Source organism: Hyla sarda, chromosome 1, assembly GCF_029499605.1.
Source record: "Hyla sarda isolate aHylSar1 chromosome 1, aHylSar1.hap1, whole genome shotgun sequence".
NCBI classification, from domain to species: domain Eukaryota; kingdom Metazoa; phylum Chordata; class Amphibia; order Anura; family Hylidae; genus Hyla; species Hyla sarda.
Genome location: NC_079189.1, coordinates 198,522,243 through 198,541,561, shown reverse-complemented (window position 1 = coordinate 198,541,561; position 19,319 = coordinate 198,522,243). Strand labels below are relative to the sequence as shown.

General features: G+C 40.0%; 1 protein-coding gene across 4 annotated transcripts in view; it reads left to right on the top strand.

Annotated features, from left to right (window-relative positions):
* RAP1GDS1 (Rap1 GTPase-GDP dissociation stimulator 1) overlaps positions 1 to 19,319 on the top strand; it is a 146,884-nt gene that overhangs the window by 103,354 nt on the left and 24,211 nt on the right. For all 4 annotated transcript variants that reach the window (XM_056567128.1, XM_056567117.1, XM_056567146.1 and 1 more), the window contains 2 exons: positions 63 to 191; positions 3,562 to 3,687. In XM_056567128.1, coding sequence (XP_056423103.1) covers positions 63 to 191; positions 3,562 to 3,687 — 255 coding nt within the window. The remainder of the gene's footprint in view (positions 1 to 62; positions 192 to 3,561; positions 3,688 to 19,319) is intronic.

Here is a 19,319-nt window from a genome sequence, read left to right as displayed (position 1 = left end):
GTATGATCTTTCAGCATCTTTAGAACAGGTAGGCTAAGTCATGTTGTCTGGTTTCTCTCTAGATTCTCTGCAAGCTCAGCTTATAAATATGGGAGTGATTCCTACATTAGTCAAGCTTCTCGGAGTTCATTCTCAGAACACTCATTTGACAGAAATGTGCCTTGTTGCCTTTGGTAATTTAGCAGAGCTTGGTAAGTATACTAAAATCTAGACTCCATATTGGATTGTGTTTAATGTGCTACAGTCTGCCTGTAAATGGTATGTGCACTTTAGCTACAGTTGGTATGTTTGAGGAATGTTTCTTAAAGTGTTAGTAGGATTTCAAAAAACCTTTTGAAGCATCAAAAGTTTTGATTAGTCAAAACAGTGTTTCCCAACCAGGGTGCCTCCTGCTGTTGCAAAACTACAACTCCCAGCATGCCCGGACAGCCTTTGGCTGTCCGGGCATGCTGAGTGTTGTAGTTTTGCAACAGCTGGAAGCACCCTAGTTGGAAGACACTGAATCAAGGTCTGGGTGTTCAGATTCTTACCAATAAGGCTGGGTTCACATCACGTTTTCTCCTATACGGCAGGGGGGAGCTGAAACCTCACGCTCCCGTATGTAATTCATTTCAATGAGTCGGCCGGAGTGAAACGTTCGGTCCCGTTGGCTCATTTTTGCACCGTATGCGCTTTTACAACCGGACCTCAAACCGTGGTTGACCAGTTTTAGGTCCAGGGAAAAAGCACATACGGCGCAAAAATGAGCCAACGGGACCGAACGTTTCACTCCGGCCGACTCATTGAAATGAATTACATACGGGAGCGCATACGAAGGCATACGGGAGCGTGAGGTTTCAGCTCCCCCCTGCCATATGCGCTTCTGTATGGGAGAAAACGTAGTGGGAACCCAGCCTTACTAGAATTAGCAGAGAGAAGCACTTGGAGTTCCTTTCCCCTAGCTTGCAGGTCTTCTTACAGAAGGAGCTACATAGACTTACTATAGAATCCATCTCCTGTAATGAAATGTGGGAAAACAGCAAGCTCGGAAGAGAAGCATTCATCCAAGTCCTTTTTCCAGCTCATCCTAGCGATTGGTGGGGGTCTGAACACCCAGACTCTGACCAATCAAAAGTTTTGACACATCTCTGAGACATGTCAAAAGTTTATTAAAATTATTGTAACACTTTAAGTAAAAACAACACATATCTCTGCATAGGTGCTATGCACATAAATCAATGGTAGATATGACTTTATTAGATTATTTTTTTTCCACTTTAGATGCATTGAAACAATGAAAAGCTTGTTTGTTGCTGTTAAAATTGGTATTATTACCTATACTGGTCACCTCGCATCATAGAGCTCTCTCAAAAGTTTCCATTTCAGCAAAGAAAATGTTGTTCTCCATAGATTTCACTTATCTAATTGTTTATGTGTTGCTCATTATAAAAAAGAGAACATCCTGCTAACCGTGTGCTCCATTAACAACTACTTTTAGAAACTCAGGGTTGCATTGAGCAATTAATTGCTTGAAGCGTGTACTTTTCAGTTTTAACCTTGGATAAAAAGTTAGAGGTTGTCCAATTTGTTTAAAAGGTAAGTGATAGGCAGCTATGGCTGTAAAATAAGTAACTATGCTGTACTCTTCTCTCCTGGTCCAGCATTGGCACTCTGATCCACCCCGGTCCTTCTATTTACTAAGAAACAACAGGAAGCTCCCAAAATAAAATAATTTAAGGTTAACTACAAAATAAAAAATTACATGTTTTAGATTGACATCTTTCTTAAAGTGTACCTGTCGTCAACAAAAACTTTTTATCTAATGTAGATAATTCCATTATATGCAATATACATTAGTTAAAAAATGTGTATATTTTTGTCCCTGCAGCTATTGCCTGTGTGTCTGTGAGGAGTCCAAATACAGGAAGTGAGGGTGGACAAGCAGGGCTCTGTGCACTGAAGCTCTATCACATGCTCCTGGCACACACATCAGGATGATTGACAAGCCAGAGCCCTGCTTGTCCTGCCCTCACTTCCTGTATTTGGACTCCTCATTGAAACACACAGGTAATAGCCGCAGACAGCATTTTTTCACCCAAAAATATGCAAAATTTATATTTGTATATTACAAATATACGGAAAATGGTATTATCTATATTATATAAAAAGTTTTTGCTGACGACTGGTACACTTTAAGGTCATCCACATAAATATTAATCTCTGATTATATACAGAAGTAGATACCCACAGCACACTACTTATCAGTGAAAAAAGGTGTAGTTTATTCCATAAAAACTAGTGTTTGCAGAGAAGCTATGTTTCAGCAACCTCATTTCAGGCTTGAGAATGGCGGCGTGAGGTTGCGGAAACAAAACTTATATAGACATATTACAAAGTGCAAGTCACACTTACTTACCATACCGGTCGTATTGTAGTTACATATACACCAATAGCTACATATACATAGTTTGTAAGGTTGAAAAAAAAAAGGAGTCCATTGTGTTCAACCAAAAGCCCTACTGTGTTGATCCAGAGGAAGGCAACCCCCCCATGAGGCTAAAGCCCCATAAAAAATTACTCCCCCCCCCCCCCAAATATGGCGATCAGAATAAATCCCTGGATACATGTAGCAAAATTATGACAAAATAAAGATCGCCATAAATGGGGAAATAGAACTTATGATTAATAAATCATATCCCCATCTTTATTTACACTATCTATTCATCTGTGATGCGACACCCCGATCTTTGAGTATGTGTATATATATATATATATGTGTGTGTGTGTGTGTGTGTGTGTATGTATATATATATATATATATATATATATATACATATACACACACACACACAGCGGGGCAAAAAAGTATTTAGTCAGCCACCAATTGTTCAAGTTCTCCCACTTAAAAAGATGAGAGAGGCCTGTAATTCATCATAGGTATACCTCAACTATGAGAGACAGAATGAGAAAAAAAAATCCATAAAATCCCATTGTCTGATTTTTAAATAATTTATTAGCAAATTATGGTGGAAAATAAGTATTTGGTCAATAACAAAAGTTCATCTCAATGTTTTGTTATATACCCTTTGTAGTAAAGTTTGGAGTGTGACTGTTTGAGGTTGTGGACAGGTGTCTTTTATACTGATAACAAGTTCAAACAGGTGCCATTAATACAGGTAACGAGTTGAGGACAGAGGAGACTCTTAAAGGAGAAGTTACAGGTCTGTAAGAGCCAGAAATCTTGCTTGTTTGTAGGTGACTGAATACTTATTTTCCACCATCATTTGCAAATAAATTCTTCAAAAATCAGACAATGGGATTTTATGGATTTCTTTTTCTCATTATGTCTCTCATAGTTGGTCTATACCTATGATGCAAACTACAGGCCTCTCTCACAATTGGTGGCTGACTAGATACTTTTTTGCCCCACTGTGTGTGTGTGTGTGTGTATATGTATGTATGTATGTGTGTATATATATATATATATATATATATATATATATATATATATAATTTTTTTTTTTTCATACAGCTCAACAACTTAAATTTTTCACTTTCCTTTTTTTTTCCTCCTCTTTTTAGAATCAAGTAAAGAGCAGTTTGCATCTACAAATGTTGCCGATGAACTTGTTAAACTTTTTAAAAAGCAATCCGAGCATGAAAAGAAGGAAATGATTTTTGAAGTCCTGGCTCCTCTTGCGGAAAATGGTGAGAATAATTGATTCAAAATGATTTCCTAAATGCAACCTCTTAGTTAACCATTTTGTTTCTCTCTTATTCTATCCTGCTACAAATAACGTGTGTGTACCAGACAGCTGGGATCACTTCCAGCTCTGCTCTAATTATAATGAACTATAAGGATCAGATTAGTATCATAGTAGTAGCATTTTTTTTGCACAGATGGATAAATTCTTAATCTTAATTGTAAAATATTAAATTCTTAAAAATAAGTCAGAAAAAATAATGAATAGGGGCTATATTTTATAAGTTTGTGGTGTAAATGTGAATTCGTTAATGCTATAGTTTCCTCCTAAAAGTGTGTCTCTGATTCCCAACCATGTAACTTTTTGTAAGTAAGGTCTGTTCTGGTGTAGGTTTGCCACAAATTGTGGGACAAGTCGCACATGATATATTCTTGAACGCTGCACAAAGTTAACCAGACTATGGCATATGTATACAATTTTAGAAAAAGCTTCTAAAGTCGCAATGAAAAGTCTATAAGCAACAACTGTGACAAATCAACACCACATAAACGGGGTAATACAAATGAGAGCCCTCTCAGCCCTATGAGGTCTTAAGATTTTCTTAGTATAATACAGGTAATATAATTTAATATAGTAGATGTCTTCAGGATTTCCTTAGTATAGTACAGGTAATATATTTATTGTCAGTTATTGCAACACATGTTCTCTTTATAGCAGATCCTCAAATCATGACTTGTTTCGGTACTTGATTTGACAATGATTTGATTATTTTGATGCCCTTCACTTGTTGTCTGTTTACACAGAAAGGTGTATATCTAACTAAACTATAATTTTTATGGTCACAACCTCCCAATGTTTGCTCCTTCGTCAGCTAATCAATGAGTATTTAATTCAGGGCAATAATCATCCCATTTGACCAATATCATTAATAATAATAATATTAATAATTATTATATTATTATTCCCAGTACTCCAGTGAAATAAAATGTATCCCCCATACTTTTTCATAACTTGTTTGGCTCAGGATGTTTATTTACATTGACTTTATGGGCCCAATTTTATCTTTTAATGCTTAATGACAAATTCTATCTTTACAATGTGGTGATGTATGAACTGCACTAAGGTTTTTGTCTTTCATTGTACAACACAAATAGAGAAACATAGCCGCACATCCACCATTTGTGTTTTGATCTAATTGCTTCTCAGCATAATTTAAAAAAACTAACAGGTTGTTAGTATACATCTTGATCAAAAAGTACAAGCCCACTCGCCAGATTCGGCCCAGGCGTTTTTAATTAGCAGGAGACTGCATATGGGTTTCCTCCTAGCAGTCTCCCAGCCCTCTGGCAGGGAGCACATGGTAGGTGTTCACACTGGTGTGGGGATCTGCAGCAGTCATTGCTACTGTGTTGCTTCATCTGTGGGGTGGAGTGGCCCGGAGCCAGGGGCTTGATCAGGCAGCAGTGGGGCTGCCTAGCCACTGGGTCGTTCCCCCTGTGGGCTTGGTGTTGCGGTGGCAGTGGCCGCCGCACTGCACTATGCCAGTGTTAGGTTAGGGACCCACTCTGAATAGGTGACCTTGACGTGGCGAGTGGGCTTGTACTGTACTTTTTGATTAAAATGTATACTAACAACTTGTTAGTTTTTGAATTTATGCTGAGAAGCAATTAGATCAAAATTGTGGATGTGCAGTTTCTATTTCTTTATTTTTGTTTTCTCTTTCATTGTATGTATTGTGCGCTACCAGTTCCGGCAAGTTTAATTTCTTGTAACACATGATAAACAACCAGCTACCAACTACTGTGTTGTGACTTGTCTGAAAAGCCAAAGTGACCTTTCTGTAAGAAGCAGAGTGTTACATTCCCGCTGACATCTCTCCAACTGTGACCAGTTCTGACAGAGGCTCTTAACACAATAGCAGAAATGCAATTTACAACCAGAAAAAAACTATGATGTGTTATTGGCTAAGGCCTACTTGTTCTTCATCTGTCATGTTCTGGGTATGGTTTGAATGGAAATGATACAGCTACATTATGCATAACCGTTCAGTTTGGAGAACGTATTCTTGATGTATCACTCTATCTCTATCAAAAAGCAGAATTTACACCATTAGCCATACCATAAAACCCCCCTTCCTATTGTTTTGTAGCCCCCGAACGCTGTTAAAAAATCCTCTGGCCTATCAAAGCATGGCACCATTGCATTAGCTGCTGATCCTTTAAAAGGGGTACTCCAGTGTAAAACATTTTTTTTTTTATTCAACTGGTGCCAGAAAGTTAAACAGATTTGTAAATTACTTCTATTTAGAAATCATAATCCTTCCAGTACTTATGAGCTTTGTATGCTCCAGAGAAAGCTATTTTCTTTTTGAATTTCTTTTCTTTCTGACCACAGTGCTCTCTGCTGACACCTATGTCCATGTCAGGAACTGTCCAGAACAGGAGCAAATCCCCATAGCAAACCTCTCCTGCTCTGGACAGTTCCTGACATGGACAGAGATGTCAGCAGAGAGCACTGTGGTCAGCCTGAAAAGAACAATTCAACTTCCTCTTTAGTATACAGCAGCTGAGAAGTACTGGAAGGATTAAGATTTTTAATTGAGGTAATTTACAAATCTGTTTAACTTTTTGGCACCAGTTGATTTAAAAAAAAACTGTTGTACCCCTTTAACTTCTATAAGTTGCAAGGTGAGAGCTCTATGGAATAAACCTCTTTTTTTTTCATTTGACTGTTTTTTGTTTTGTTTTTTGTTTTTTTTAAACATATCCCACAGATGCTCAATTGGATAGAAATCTGAGGAATTTGGAGGCCAATTCAACTCCTTTGAGCTTATTTTCCATAAACCATTTCTGAGCAATATTTGCTGTGTGGCAGGGCACATTAAATTAAAGGAAATACCATTGCCAATAGGATTGCCTTGTGGACTTGGTCTGAAACAGTTCTTTATATGGTGGTACATTTCTCAATAACATCCACATAAATTCTAGGAACTAAGGTTTCCCAGCAAACATTGCCCAGAGTATCACACTGCCTCCATCATCCGCTTTTTTCCCCCATAGTATGTCGACAGAGGTAACCTGCTCCGATTGTAATTGGCTGAGTAGACATTTCCTTCATGAACAAAAAGTTATAGGAAAATGCAGAGAGCTGTGGGAACCAGGGGCCATCCTAACTGCAGCAAAAAAAAATCCTTTAATGTTTAAGCAGTTTGTCATACAGTGACGCTAAGTTACTAAAGTCAAACAGACTGTGTTTGTGTGCCAGATTTTTTGGCGCACAGCCGATGCACCAAAGTTCTCATGCAGCAAAAAATAAAAACCACACCAAACCTACAATACATAAATATGAGGCAAAAAATATACAGTTGAGTTTCGAAAATTCTACAAAAGAAAAACCTAAACTATATACAGTCATGGCTGTAAATGTTGGCACCCCTGACATTTTTCAAGAAAATGAAGTATTTCTCACAGAAAGGATTGCAGAAACACATGTTTTGCTATACACATGATTGTTTCCTTGTATTGTGTGTATTGGAACTAAACCAAAAAAGGAGGAAAAAAAGCAAATTGGACATAATGTCACACCAAACTCCAAAAATGGGCTGGACAAAATTATTGGCACCCTTTCAAAATTGTGGATAAATAAGATTGTTTCAAGCATGTGATGCCCCTTTAAACTCACCTGGGGCAAGTATCAGCCTGAAAGCTGATAAAAATGAGAGAAGTTCACTTAGTCTTTGCATTGTGTGTCTGTGTGTGCCATACCAAGCATGGACAACAGAAAGAGGAGAACTGTCTGAGGACTTGAGAACCAAAATTGTGGAAAATATCAACAATCTCAAGGTCTCCATCACCAGAGATCTAGTTTTGCCTTTGTCCACAGTGTGCAACATCATCAAGATGTTTGCAACCCATGACACTGTCACTAATCTCCCTGGGCGTGGACAGAAGAGAAAAATTGATTAAAGGTGTCAACGCAGGATAGTCTGGATGATGGAAAAGCAGCCCCAAACAAGTTCCAAAGATATTCAAGCTGTCCTTCAGGCTCAGGGAGCATCTGTGTCAGCGCGAACTATCCATCAACATTTAAATGAAATGAAACGCTATGCCAGGAGACCCAGGAGGACCCACTGCTGACACAGAGACATAAAAAAGCAAGACTACATTTTGCCAAAATGAACTTGAGTAAGCCAAAATCCTTCTGGGAAAATGTCTTGTGGAGGGATGAGACCAAGATAGAACTTTTTGGTAAAGCACATCATTCTACTGTTTACCAAAAATAGAATGAGGCCTACAAAGAAAAGAACACCGTACCTACAGTGAAATATGGTGGAGGTTCAATGATGTTTTGGGGTTGTTTTGCTGCCTCTGGCACTGGGTGCCTTGAATGTGTGCAAGGCATCATGAAATCTGAGGATTTCCAATGGATTTTGGGTTGCACTGTACAGCCCAGTGTCAGAAAGCTGGGTTTGTGTCCGAGATCTTGGGTCTTCCAGCAGGACAATGACCCCAAACATACGCCAAAAAGCACCCAGAAATAGATGGCAACAAAGCGCTGGAGAGTTCTGAAGTGGCAGCAATGAGTTCAGATCTAAATCCCATTGAACACTTGTGGAGAGATCTTAAAAATTGCTGTTGGGAAAAGGCGCCCTTCCAATAAGAGAGACCTGGAGCAGTTTGCAAAGGAAGAGTTGTCCAACATTCCGGCTGAGAGGTGTAAGAAGCTTATTGATGGTTATAGGAAGCAACTGATTTCAGTAATTTTTTTCCAAAGGGTTTGCAATCAAATATTAGGTTAAGGGTGCCAATAGTTTTGTCCAGCCCATTTTTGGAGTTGAGTTTTGGTTGAGTTCCAAAACACACATAGGGTATAGCAAAACATGTGTAACTGCAATCCTTTTCTGTGAGAAATACTTCATTTCCTTGAAAAATTTCAGGGGTGCCAACCAACATCGACGGCCATGAATGTAAATAAATTCCCCCCCCCCCCCCCCCCATTTTGTATTATGTGGAATTAAAACAAGTAAGCCTTTGGCTCAAATGACGCTACTCAATTCATTGATTTCTGTTTCTTTGACCATTTTGGTAGGCACTAAGATGCTATTATCATTAACTTATCAGTGTTGATCACTTCATTTGTTTTAATGTTATGGCCGGTCAGTGTGGTTAAAGTGTACCTAAACTTTCACCCAAAGTTTCTAGAAATGTGACCAGGTAAATCTCATTCATAGCTTTTTACTCTTGTTATTTGGCAAAGACTGCACCTCAGAGATTTGCTTACTCCTGGATAAAGCTGGTTAAGTGGGTGTGTCTCAGCAAATGTAATGTTTTCCAGCACTTTATGCCTGTTTCCTGTTTTCCCTTATTAACCACTAGGCTTTGCCTCTAAATCAGGTGTTAGCCTACTGAGACAGCCTATCTGTACTTATGCTCTTCACAGGCTCTGTTCACACATAACATATATGCTGCAGATATCATGCAGTGTTCCGTTTATTAATTTACATTGATTTACACAGCATAAAATAAGCAGTGTAAAATCTGCAGAGTATATGCTACGTAAGCATACACTTACATAGCATAACTTCTACACCATGAAATCTGCAACATAAAATGTGCAGCGTAAAATCCAAAACATATACGCTAGATGTAAACATACCCTTGAGCCGGTACACAGATTTTATGGGACACAAGCTTATTGTTCAGTAAGTGGAGCAGGTAATATTAGTATCTCTACTCCACATACAGAGATTCTGTGGTGCCTAATGCTAGTAGCATAGTCGTGCCACAGAAACTTCTTTGTAAGAGACTGGCGATTGGTGGCCATGTGCACAGCTCACACGCCCACTCATTCAATCAGCGTCCGCAGTGATCCCGTCTTAACCACTGATTGGCTGAGTAGGTGTGTGACATCATGTCCCCGAACCAGGAGGCGCCGGTCAGCAGGGACTGGAGCTCTGTTATACTGGTGGCAGAATGGGAACAAGGAAGGCAAGAGTGTGGTTTTTCCGAGGCAAGATTTAAGGCGTACCTGTCAGATCCCTCAAAAAAAAAAAAAAAATCCGTACCTAATCCTGACCATGCATAATTTTTATGCCTTTAACACCTATATTTATTACAAAAAATTACATCTTTTCATTAGCTCACTGTGTTAGAAATCCTCTAAGGGGGAGGGGGCGTGATAGTGGAAGGTGATTGGTGTGTCTGTTAATGCAGCCTTGTCCATGAGTCATCCCTTGTCGATGATTAATGGACAAGCTAATGCTACTGCAGGACTTGTAAGTGCCCCAATAGGTATGAGGACCCCTAGTAGTGGGATTTTCAGGAGTTGTTTTCTTTATTAAATATTACAAATATTTTAAACAACCATATTACAAAAGGTTGGTAATTTTCATCAGTAACAACATATAAAACTTTTTTGGATCACACAGTGACCATTTAAAGTTAAGGTCAACTTTAACTGCTTGCCGACTGAGGACGAACTGACTCGTCCTAATCAGCGAGTACTTGCCGCATTAAGACGATCCGGCTCGTCCTGAAGCTAAACTATCACAGCATGTAAACATATGTGACAGAGAAGTGACTTCAGCTGTTACAGACAGCTGATCATCACAGACATCGGCCTCTGGAACCCCCAGTGGCTGGACTCCCCCCCCCCCCCCCCGATCGCTGTGATTGGTCAAGCAATTCAGATTGACCAATCACAGCAAAGGCAGTGGAAAAAAACTGCCTTTCACAGCTCCGATCTCCTCAGTGCAGGGAGATCAGTGAGGAGATCAGAGCTATTTATCTCTGTACAATAAAAAAGGACACCTATACAACCCCCTGTTACCCCTCCTAGTGATCCTGTGTAGGTGACATCAGCTGTCTTGGACTGTCAGGGCATGCTGGGAGTTGTAGTTTTGCAACATCTGGAGAGCTGCAGTTTGGAGACCACTGACTTAGACCCGCACACAGTACAGGGTGCTGAAAAAAGAAAAAAAATCACTTAGATCAGTGGTCTCAGATGTTTCAAAACTACAATTCCCAGCATGCCCTGACAGCCAACATCTGAGACCACTGGTCTAAGTGACTTTATTTATTTATTATTTTCAGCACCATGTACTGCTGTGTGCTTCTAAATAAGTGGTGATCTCCAAACTGCAGCCCTCAAGATGATGCAAAACTATAACTCCCACCATGCCCCGACTGTCCGTGGATGCTGAGAGTTGTTGTTTTGCAACACCTGTAGGTCCGCAGTTTGGAGACCACTGGTCTCACCCACCAGTCTTCATCCCCTAGCTTTTTTTTGTGTTTTTTTTTTTTTTGCACTTTTTTTTGAGGGGGCGTTTGCAGCCCATGCCAACAGCGTCTGTTCTACGCTGCGTGGCCGGGCCTTTCCCCGTTTGCAGAATGCCATAATTGCTAATCAGTGATTTATTACTGATCACCAACTTTGCTCTTTTTTAGGGTTGTTTTCCCACAAAAAAAGTGGAAAAAAATAAAAAAAAATGCCTGCACCCAAAAAATATGCTGATCAGTAATAAATCATTGATCATCAATCAGGGCAGTCTGCACACACAGGGTAAGGTCCGGCCACACAGCGCAGTCACTGGTGGCACAGACCGCATAAATCCCCCAAAAAGTGCCCCAATAAAAAAAAAATAAACCCTACTTTATTACAGTAAAAAGTAGAAAAAAGCACTACACATACACTACATTGTACATTGAAATAATAAAATGAAGTGAAAACACTATATGTTTACACACACTTACCCCACCCCTATAAAATTAAAATGTCCGGAAGGCTCTTTTTTTATTTGTTGGAGGAGGAATACGCCATTCTTGCCTCCAAGGCCGCCGATCAGGGAGAGACCACCTTTCTTCCTTCCTCCCTCTTGTCATCATCGAGTGATGATGAGCCCCCTAGAAGGTAACTCCACAGGGCAATGCCAGTAGAGCACCCCCTCCCCCCTAAAATAGTGTCCCTGTCCCCCATAAAAGTTTTCCCTGTCCCTTGTACAATTTTCCCTGTCCCCCATATAGGTGACCCCATCGGGACCCCAGTTCCAGACTGTTAAAAGCCACAGATTCCTGGGTTTGTTGGATACTCGGGAATCCAAATTGATTCTGCAGTTCTCACTGAAACTGACTTTACCTTTTTTTTGTTTCTGTAAGGACTTTGTCAATTTGATGGTGGCTCAAAAAACTTGTCTGCCCAACAGTTTGTGGCTCAACACCCCAATGCTTTTTTGGTTAGGCACCCCATCAATGTAGTAAATCAAGTGGCTTTGTGGCCGCCATTGCGCCAGGGTGCAGAAATATACGTGTCACAAGTCAGCCCTAAAGTAGCATGTGAGGAGGATGTGCCTCAGGCACACTCACTCTGTCTCTACAAAGGTCAGCCACCCCTGTGCAAATCCCTAATTTAGGCCTCAAATTAGCATGGAGCGCTCTCACTCCTGAGCTCCCTCATGTTTAAAAGCAACAGTTCATGTCCACATATGGGGTTTTTCTGTAGTCAAGAGAAATTGCATTACTTATTTTGGGGGGCTTTTCTCCTTTTACCACTTGTGAAAATGGAAAAATTGGGGGGCTACACCAGCATGTTGTCCCATATTTTAATTTCTACAAGTGATAAAAGGAGAAAAAACCCTCAAAATAAGTTATGCGATTTCTCTTGAGTACAGAAATACCCAATATGGGGACATAAAATGCTCTGGCGCACAACATGGCTCAGGAGTGAGAGAGCACTATGTACATTTGAGGCCTAAATTTGTGATTTGCACAAGAATTGCAGATAATTACAACGGTTCTGACATAAATTCAAAGATGTGGCCCCACAGGTGTTTGACGAATTTCCGTTAAAGTTGGACGTGAAAATGAAAAATTAGATTATTTTTCACTAAAATGCTGGCGTTACCCCAATTTTTTAGTTTTCACAAGGGGTAATAGGAAAAAAGCCCCCCAAATTTGTAACACCATTTCTTCTGAGTAAGGAAATACCCCATATGTGGATGTAAAGTGCTCTGCGGGCAAACTACAGGGCTCAGAAGAGAGGGAGTGCCATTGGGCTTTTGGAGAGAGAATTTGGCTGGAATTAAAAGCCATGTGCGTTTACAAAGTCCCCATGTTGCCAGAACGGTGGACCCCCCACATATGACCCCATTTTGGAAACAACACCCCTCACGGAATGAAATAAGGGGTGCAGTGAGCATTTACACCCCACAGGTGTCTGACAGATTTTATTTTTCATTTGCACAGCCCACTGTTCCTAAGATTTGTGAAATGCCAGTGGTGTCTAAATGCTCAGTGCACCCCTTATTACATTCCGTGAGGGCTGTAGTTTCCAAATTGGGATCACGTGGGGGGGTCCACTGTTCTGTCACCATCGGGGCTTTGTAAACGCACATGGCCCACAACTTCCATTCCAACCAAATTCTCTCTCCAAAAGCCAAATGTCGCTCCTTCTCTTCTGAGCCCTCTAGTGCTCCCGCAGAACACTTTACATCCACATATGGGGTATTTCCTTACTCAGAAGAAATGGTGTTACAAATTTTGGGGGACACTTTCTCCTATTACACCTTGTGAAAATGAAAAATTTGGGGTAACACCAGCATTTTCCTGAAAAAAATAAATTTTTCATTTTCACGTTCATCTTTAACGAAAATTCGTCAATCACCTGTGGGGTGTTAAGGCTCACTATACCCCGGGACGGTGTGCGCAACGACGTGATGACGTCGAAGGAAAGCGCCGGCTAAGCAGGGGATCCCGGAACGGAGCAGACACCGAGGAGACAGGTAAGGTCCTGTAAGCTGTTTGGGATGCCACGATTTTACCGCGGCGGTCCCGAACAACCCGACTGAGCAGCCGGGTTAGTGTCCCTTACCCTTCTGACGCAGCAGTCAGCTTTGATCGCTGTGTCTGAAGGGTTAATACAGGGCATCACCGCGATCGGTGATGTCCTGTATGAGCCGCGGGTCCCGGCCGTTGATGGCCGAAGGGACCACCGCGATAGGCTTGTATTCGCCGGATAAGACCTACTAACTTTTCCCCCACAGTTTTGGGGGGAAAAAAGTGAGTCTTATACGGCAAAAAATACGGTAGGTTACAAATTTTGGGGGGATTTTTCTCCTTTTACCTCTCATGAAACATGAAAAAAATGGGTCTACAAGAACATGTTAGTGTAAAAAATGAAGATCTTGAATCTTCTCCTCCACTTTTCTGCTATTCCTGTGAAATACCGAAAGGGTTTAACAAACTTTCTGAATGTCATTTTGAATACTTTGATGGGTGCATTTTTCATAATGTGGTCTATTATGGGGTATTTCTAACACAAAGACCCTCAAATTCACTTAAAAACTGAACTGGTACCTGAAAAATTCAGATTTTGAAATTTTCGTGAAAAATTTGAAAATTGCTGCTGAACTTTGAAGCTCTCTAATGCCTTCAAAAAGTAAAAACATGTCCACTTTATGATGCCAACATAAAGTAGACATATTGTATATGTGAATCAATATATAATTTATTTGGCATGTCTATTTTCCTTACAAGCAGAGAGCTTCAAAGTTAGAAAAGCAAAATTTTCATGAAACTTTGGAATTTTTCAACAAGAAATGATGCAAGTATCGCCGAAAATTTACCACTAACATAATGTAGGATATGTCAATGTCATGAAAAAAACGATCTCGGAATCGGAATGAAAGGTAAAAGCATCCCAGAGTTATTAATGCATAAAGTGACAGTGGTCAGATTTGCAAAAAAGGCTCAGTCCTTAAGGTGAAAATGGGCTGCGTCCTTAAGGGGTTAAACAAGTGACAGTGTTTCATGTTGATAAACAGGAACCTAAGTGGAATGAAGAATTACCTGATATAGTGTTGTTGAGTACTTGAAAACATAAAACATCTCCACTTTTGGTTTTGATTGATTTTAAAGTTTCTAGCAATAAACTAACTAATAAAGACAGACTGTGGTCCTCACTCATGTTCATCTTCCCCAGACCTGCTGTGGAAGTTGGTGGAACAGAAAACCCATCTCAATAGTAAAGTTTTTTGCAATCATTGATAAGGGATATGGTAAAGTATGTCCGGTATTTGTCACCAATGTGACTCATACCGTGTGAAGTGGCATGGCCCTGTGTGTTCCTGTAGTTTGATAATCTGCACCAGAGCACATCATGTGTTTTGAAAATAATATCTAAATACAACATTCGTAAAATACATCAAAAGACTTATAAAAAAATAATGGCAGAACTACAATAAAGAGCAGGTTACACTGAAGGCAAGGGTTAATAAAAATAACAACCAACTTAAAGGGGTACTCCGGCGCTAAGACATCTTATCCCCTATCCAAAGGATAGGGGATAAGATGCCTGACCGCGGGGGTCCCACCGCTGGGGACCCCCGTTATCTTCCACGCTGCACCCCGTTAGCATCAGCCCCCGGAGCGTGCTTGCTCTGGGTCTGATTACTAGCGATCAGAGGGACGGAACAAAGTGACGTCACAGCTCCGCCCACGTGTGACATCACGCTCCGCCCCCTCAATGCAAGTCTACGGAGGGGGCGTCACGCCCCCTCCGTAGGCTTGCATTGAAGGGATGGAGCCGTGACGTCACACGGGGCGGAGCCGTGACGTCACTATGCTCCGTCCCTGTGATCGCTAGTAATCAGACTTGGAGCGAGCAAGCTCCAGGGGCTGATGCTAACTGGGTGCGGCGTGGAAGATCACGGGGGTCCCCAGGGGTGGGACCCCCGCGGTCAGGCATCTTATCCCCTATCCTTTGGTTTAGATATTATTTTCACAATGCATGGTGTGCTCCCTATTGGTTTTTATGTATTATAATAGACCCTCCACACTTTGGGCTTATTAGGCCCTATTTAGGAGATTAGAATCTGTGCCAGAGACAAAAAGGGAGATGCAAATTCATTCTAAAATTGCCTTTCTCTTCAAAAACAGATGGGAAGGAAAAATGGATGTCCCATAGAGGTGGAAGGGGAAGTGTGACAGATAAAGCAGCACATTAAATGAATTGGTTAGCTATTTTTGCTACAGGGTTTTCTATTCTTTATGTATCTCTAAGTTTGCAGTTATTAGATATCATGTTGATATGTAAAAGAATGATTTTCCAACCACTTTTGTGTATATGAGATTTAATAATATGGTTACATTTCTACTTGAAGTACATCTTGCTATCATCCTTCACTTTATACTTTCCAGGATACCTGCAGTTAATAAGTAGTATTTACCAAATTAATCTATACTAAAACTATGAAAAATAGAGCACAACATTACATAGCCATGCATTTCTAGTGTCTTTAGTTCTGTTTATGCTAATCTGTATTCCTGTGTTGCCATGGTTACTGAAAGTTGAATACTTGTTCTACTCCTGATTGCTGCAAAATGCATGAACACTTCTAAATAGCTTGTTGTGCAGTTTGAATTGAGTCACTCATACATAAATGACTTGGAAAAGCAGTGACACAAAGTAAGCTACATCAATTATGCAGGGAATAAAAAGGATGTGATACATTTTGAACTAAATTTTACCTAAATCTTTCACTGTCGGGCTTCTCTCATAGCCTCTTTAAAGGGGTACTCCTGTGAAAACCTTTTTTCTTTTAAATCAACTGGTGCCAGAAAGTTAAACATATTTGTAAATTACTTCTATTAAAAAATCTTAATCCTTCCTGTACTTATTAACTGCTGAATACTACAGAGGAAATTCTTTTCTTTTTGAAATGCTCTCTGATGACATCACAAGCACAGTTCTCTCTGCTGACATTATTATAATAATAACGCTTTATTTATTGTTGTCCTTAGTGGGATTTGAACCCAAGTCCCCAGCACTGCAAAGCAGCAGTGCTAACCACTGAGCCACTATGCTGCCCTGAGCATACATCTGCTATGCATGGTTGCTAAAATGGACAGAGATGTCAGCAGAGAGCACTGTGCTCGTGATGTCATCAGTGTTCCAAAAAGAAAGGAATTTCCTCTGTAGCATTCTGCAGCTAATAAGTACTGGAAGGATTAAGATTTTTTAATAGAAGTAATTTACAAATATGTTTAACTTTCTGCCACCAGTTGGTTTAAAAGAAAAAAAGGTTTTCACCGGAGTACCCCTTTAACTAACCATAATTTAAACAGCAAAATTGCCTTTTCTGTAAAAATGTGATTGACCATGTGGGATTTTGTTTTAATACCCCAGATTAACCAGTATTCCCTAGCATGTTGGTGGGGTCATGCGGCACTGTATTATTTAAATTGGATGGTGCAGATTATTTGGCTGTGAATACATAAATATATTTATAAATTACTTCTATTAAAAAATCTTAATCCTTCCAGTACTTATTAGCTGCTGAATGCTACAGAGGAAATGCCTTTCTTTTTGGAACACTGATGACATCACGAGCACAGTGCTCTCTGCTGACATCTCTGTCCATTTTAGCAACCGTGCATAGCAGACGTATGCTAAGGGCAGCATGGTGGCTCAGTGGTTAACACTGCTGCCTTGCAGTGCTGGGGCCTTGGGTTCAAATCCCACTAAAGACAACAACAAATAAAGAGTTATTATTATTATGACATCAGCAAAGAGCACTGTGCTCGTGATGTCATCAGAGAGAATTCCAAAAAGAAAAGAATTTCCTCTGTAGTATTCAGCAGCTAATAAGTACAGGAAGGATTAAGATTTTTTAATAGAAGTAATTTACAAATCTGTTTAACTTTCTGGCACCAGTTGATTTAAAAGAAAAAGTTTTTCACCGGAGTACCCCTTTAACAAGATATGAGGTTCTATGCTTCTTTTATTGCCCCAGTTGGGAGGGTTCCAATAATAGTCCATAAATTTCAATAATTTACTTCATAGATTTAGGCAACATACTAGAGGCTTTTCAATATGGCCTTATATGGTCACTAACTTTTCAACAAAATGTTGCATACATCAATCGTACAAGTAAATATAATAACAGGAAAAACCCAGGTGTGGATTGTTTGATCCGGCTTAAAAAGATGGAGGGAGTCCAACATAGCTTGGAAATATCTATGATATGGCATAATAAAAAGATAGAGGAATACTATAAACTAGGATCATTAAAAAATATAGAAGAGAAGGGAATTAGGAAAATTTCTGATTTGATAAAAGAGAGTAAGCTTACGTCTTGCGGCTGTATACTCCTGCTAAACTGAAACATATTGGTGTTTCTCAGTCTGATTTGTGTTTCCGGTGCTCTTTGGTAGTTGGTACCTTTATCCATGCTGTCTCGGATTGTCCTGTCAGCGCCTCGTTTTGGAGGGAGGTTGTGGGGTTCTTGGCAGATCATCTGGACTTCCCCTTTATACTTACCCCTATGGTGTGCCTGTTAGGAGTCAATAATGACATTGTTTCTAGTCCTCATAGATGCTTGTTAATTCGCTTTCCGTTATTCTGTGCCCGTAATGTAGCGGTGATGTCCTGGAAAGATACCTCCCCCCCCCCCCTTGTACAGTGTGTTAGGTTAAATTCTTGTTTTGTTAATCTGTATTAAAAACCAATATGAAAATAAAATAAAAATGTGAAAAAAGACAAAAAACAAGTAAATATATGAAAAACTTTTATAAATATATCTTATTAGAGAATAATGCCTCTTTCCTCACTTATTCCAACTCCTTTTCATCTCCCTTTCTTAAACTCAACGTGTACTCTGAAAAAAATCTGTTGCATTGCCGGCTGTGTGAAAGTTCAATTATTTGGATACAAATGAATTACTGTCCATTTGTAATTTATAGAAATGAGTACTGAGTACTCTGACACTGGTACCTGTGAAAGAAACTATGCCTACAGTAACCTCGGTACATGGTTTTCCCCCTCTGTGGCAGTGTGAGCTGCACAAATCCTCTCTTTGTATATACAAATATTAAACATACTCAAAACTATGGGGGGGAATTTCACATGCCCGTCTTGCAGTAAGAGATGAACTGGAGTAAAATGCACTAGATGTATGTCTCCTAATACAATTTGGCACATCTTTGGCTGTCCTTGCACCATTGACTGAAATCTATGCCAGCATTGAGCATTCTAGACTGCAAGTATTAACTTCTGCCAGTTTCCCGGTTGCAGGAGACCATGCCCCAGCTGTTAAGCCCACACACTTTAACAGAAAGAGGGAAGGGTAGAAAGGTTTTCGCGCAAATTGTGGCCTGAGCCAGAATTTGCTATTTTTATACACATGCAGCCTTCATAAATTTCCCCTAGCCTGGTTTGTTTATGGTGTTTTCTGTTTTATATATTTTTCTTGTGGTCAGAGGGTTGTTGTTTTTTTTTTGTTTGTGTGTTTTTGCCCGTAAGGCCACTGGAAAAGAAAAAATAAACAGGTTTCAAAACAATGAAGAAAAAATACCAAACCAACAAAAACAGGGAAAAAAGTGTGTCCCCCCTGATATTGATTTTCAGTACCTCTCCTGAAATTATAAATAGCATAAAGGAAGGAAAGGCTTTATAAATGTGTTGTCAACTGTCATAAGCCGATGTATGCAACATATTAGAGCTTCCTTATTTAAATTTAAAGGGGTACTCCGCCCCTAGACATCTTATCCCCTATCCAAAGGATAGGGAATAAGATGTCAGATCGTGGGTGTCCCGCCACTGGGGACCCCCGCAGTCTTTGCTGTGGCACCCCAGATGTGGCAC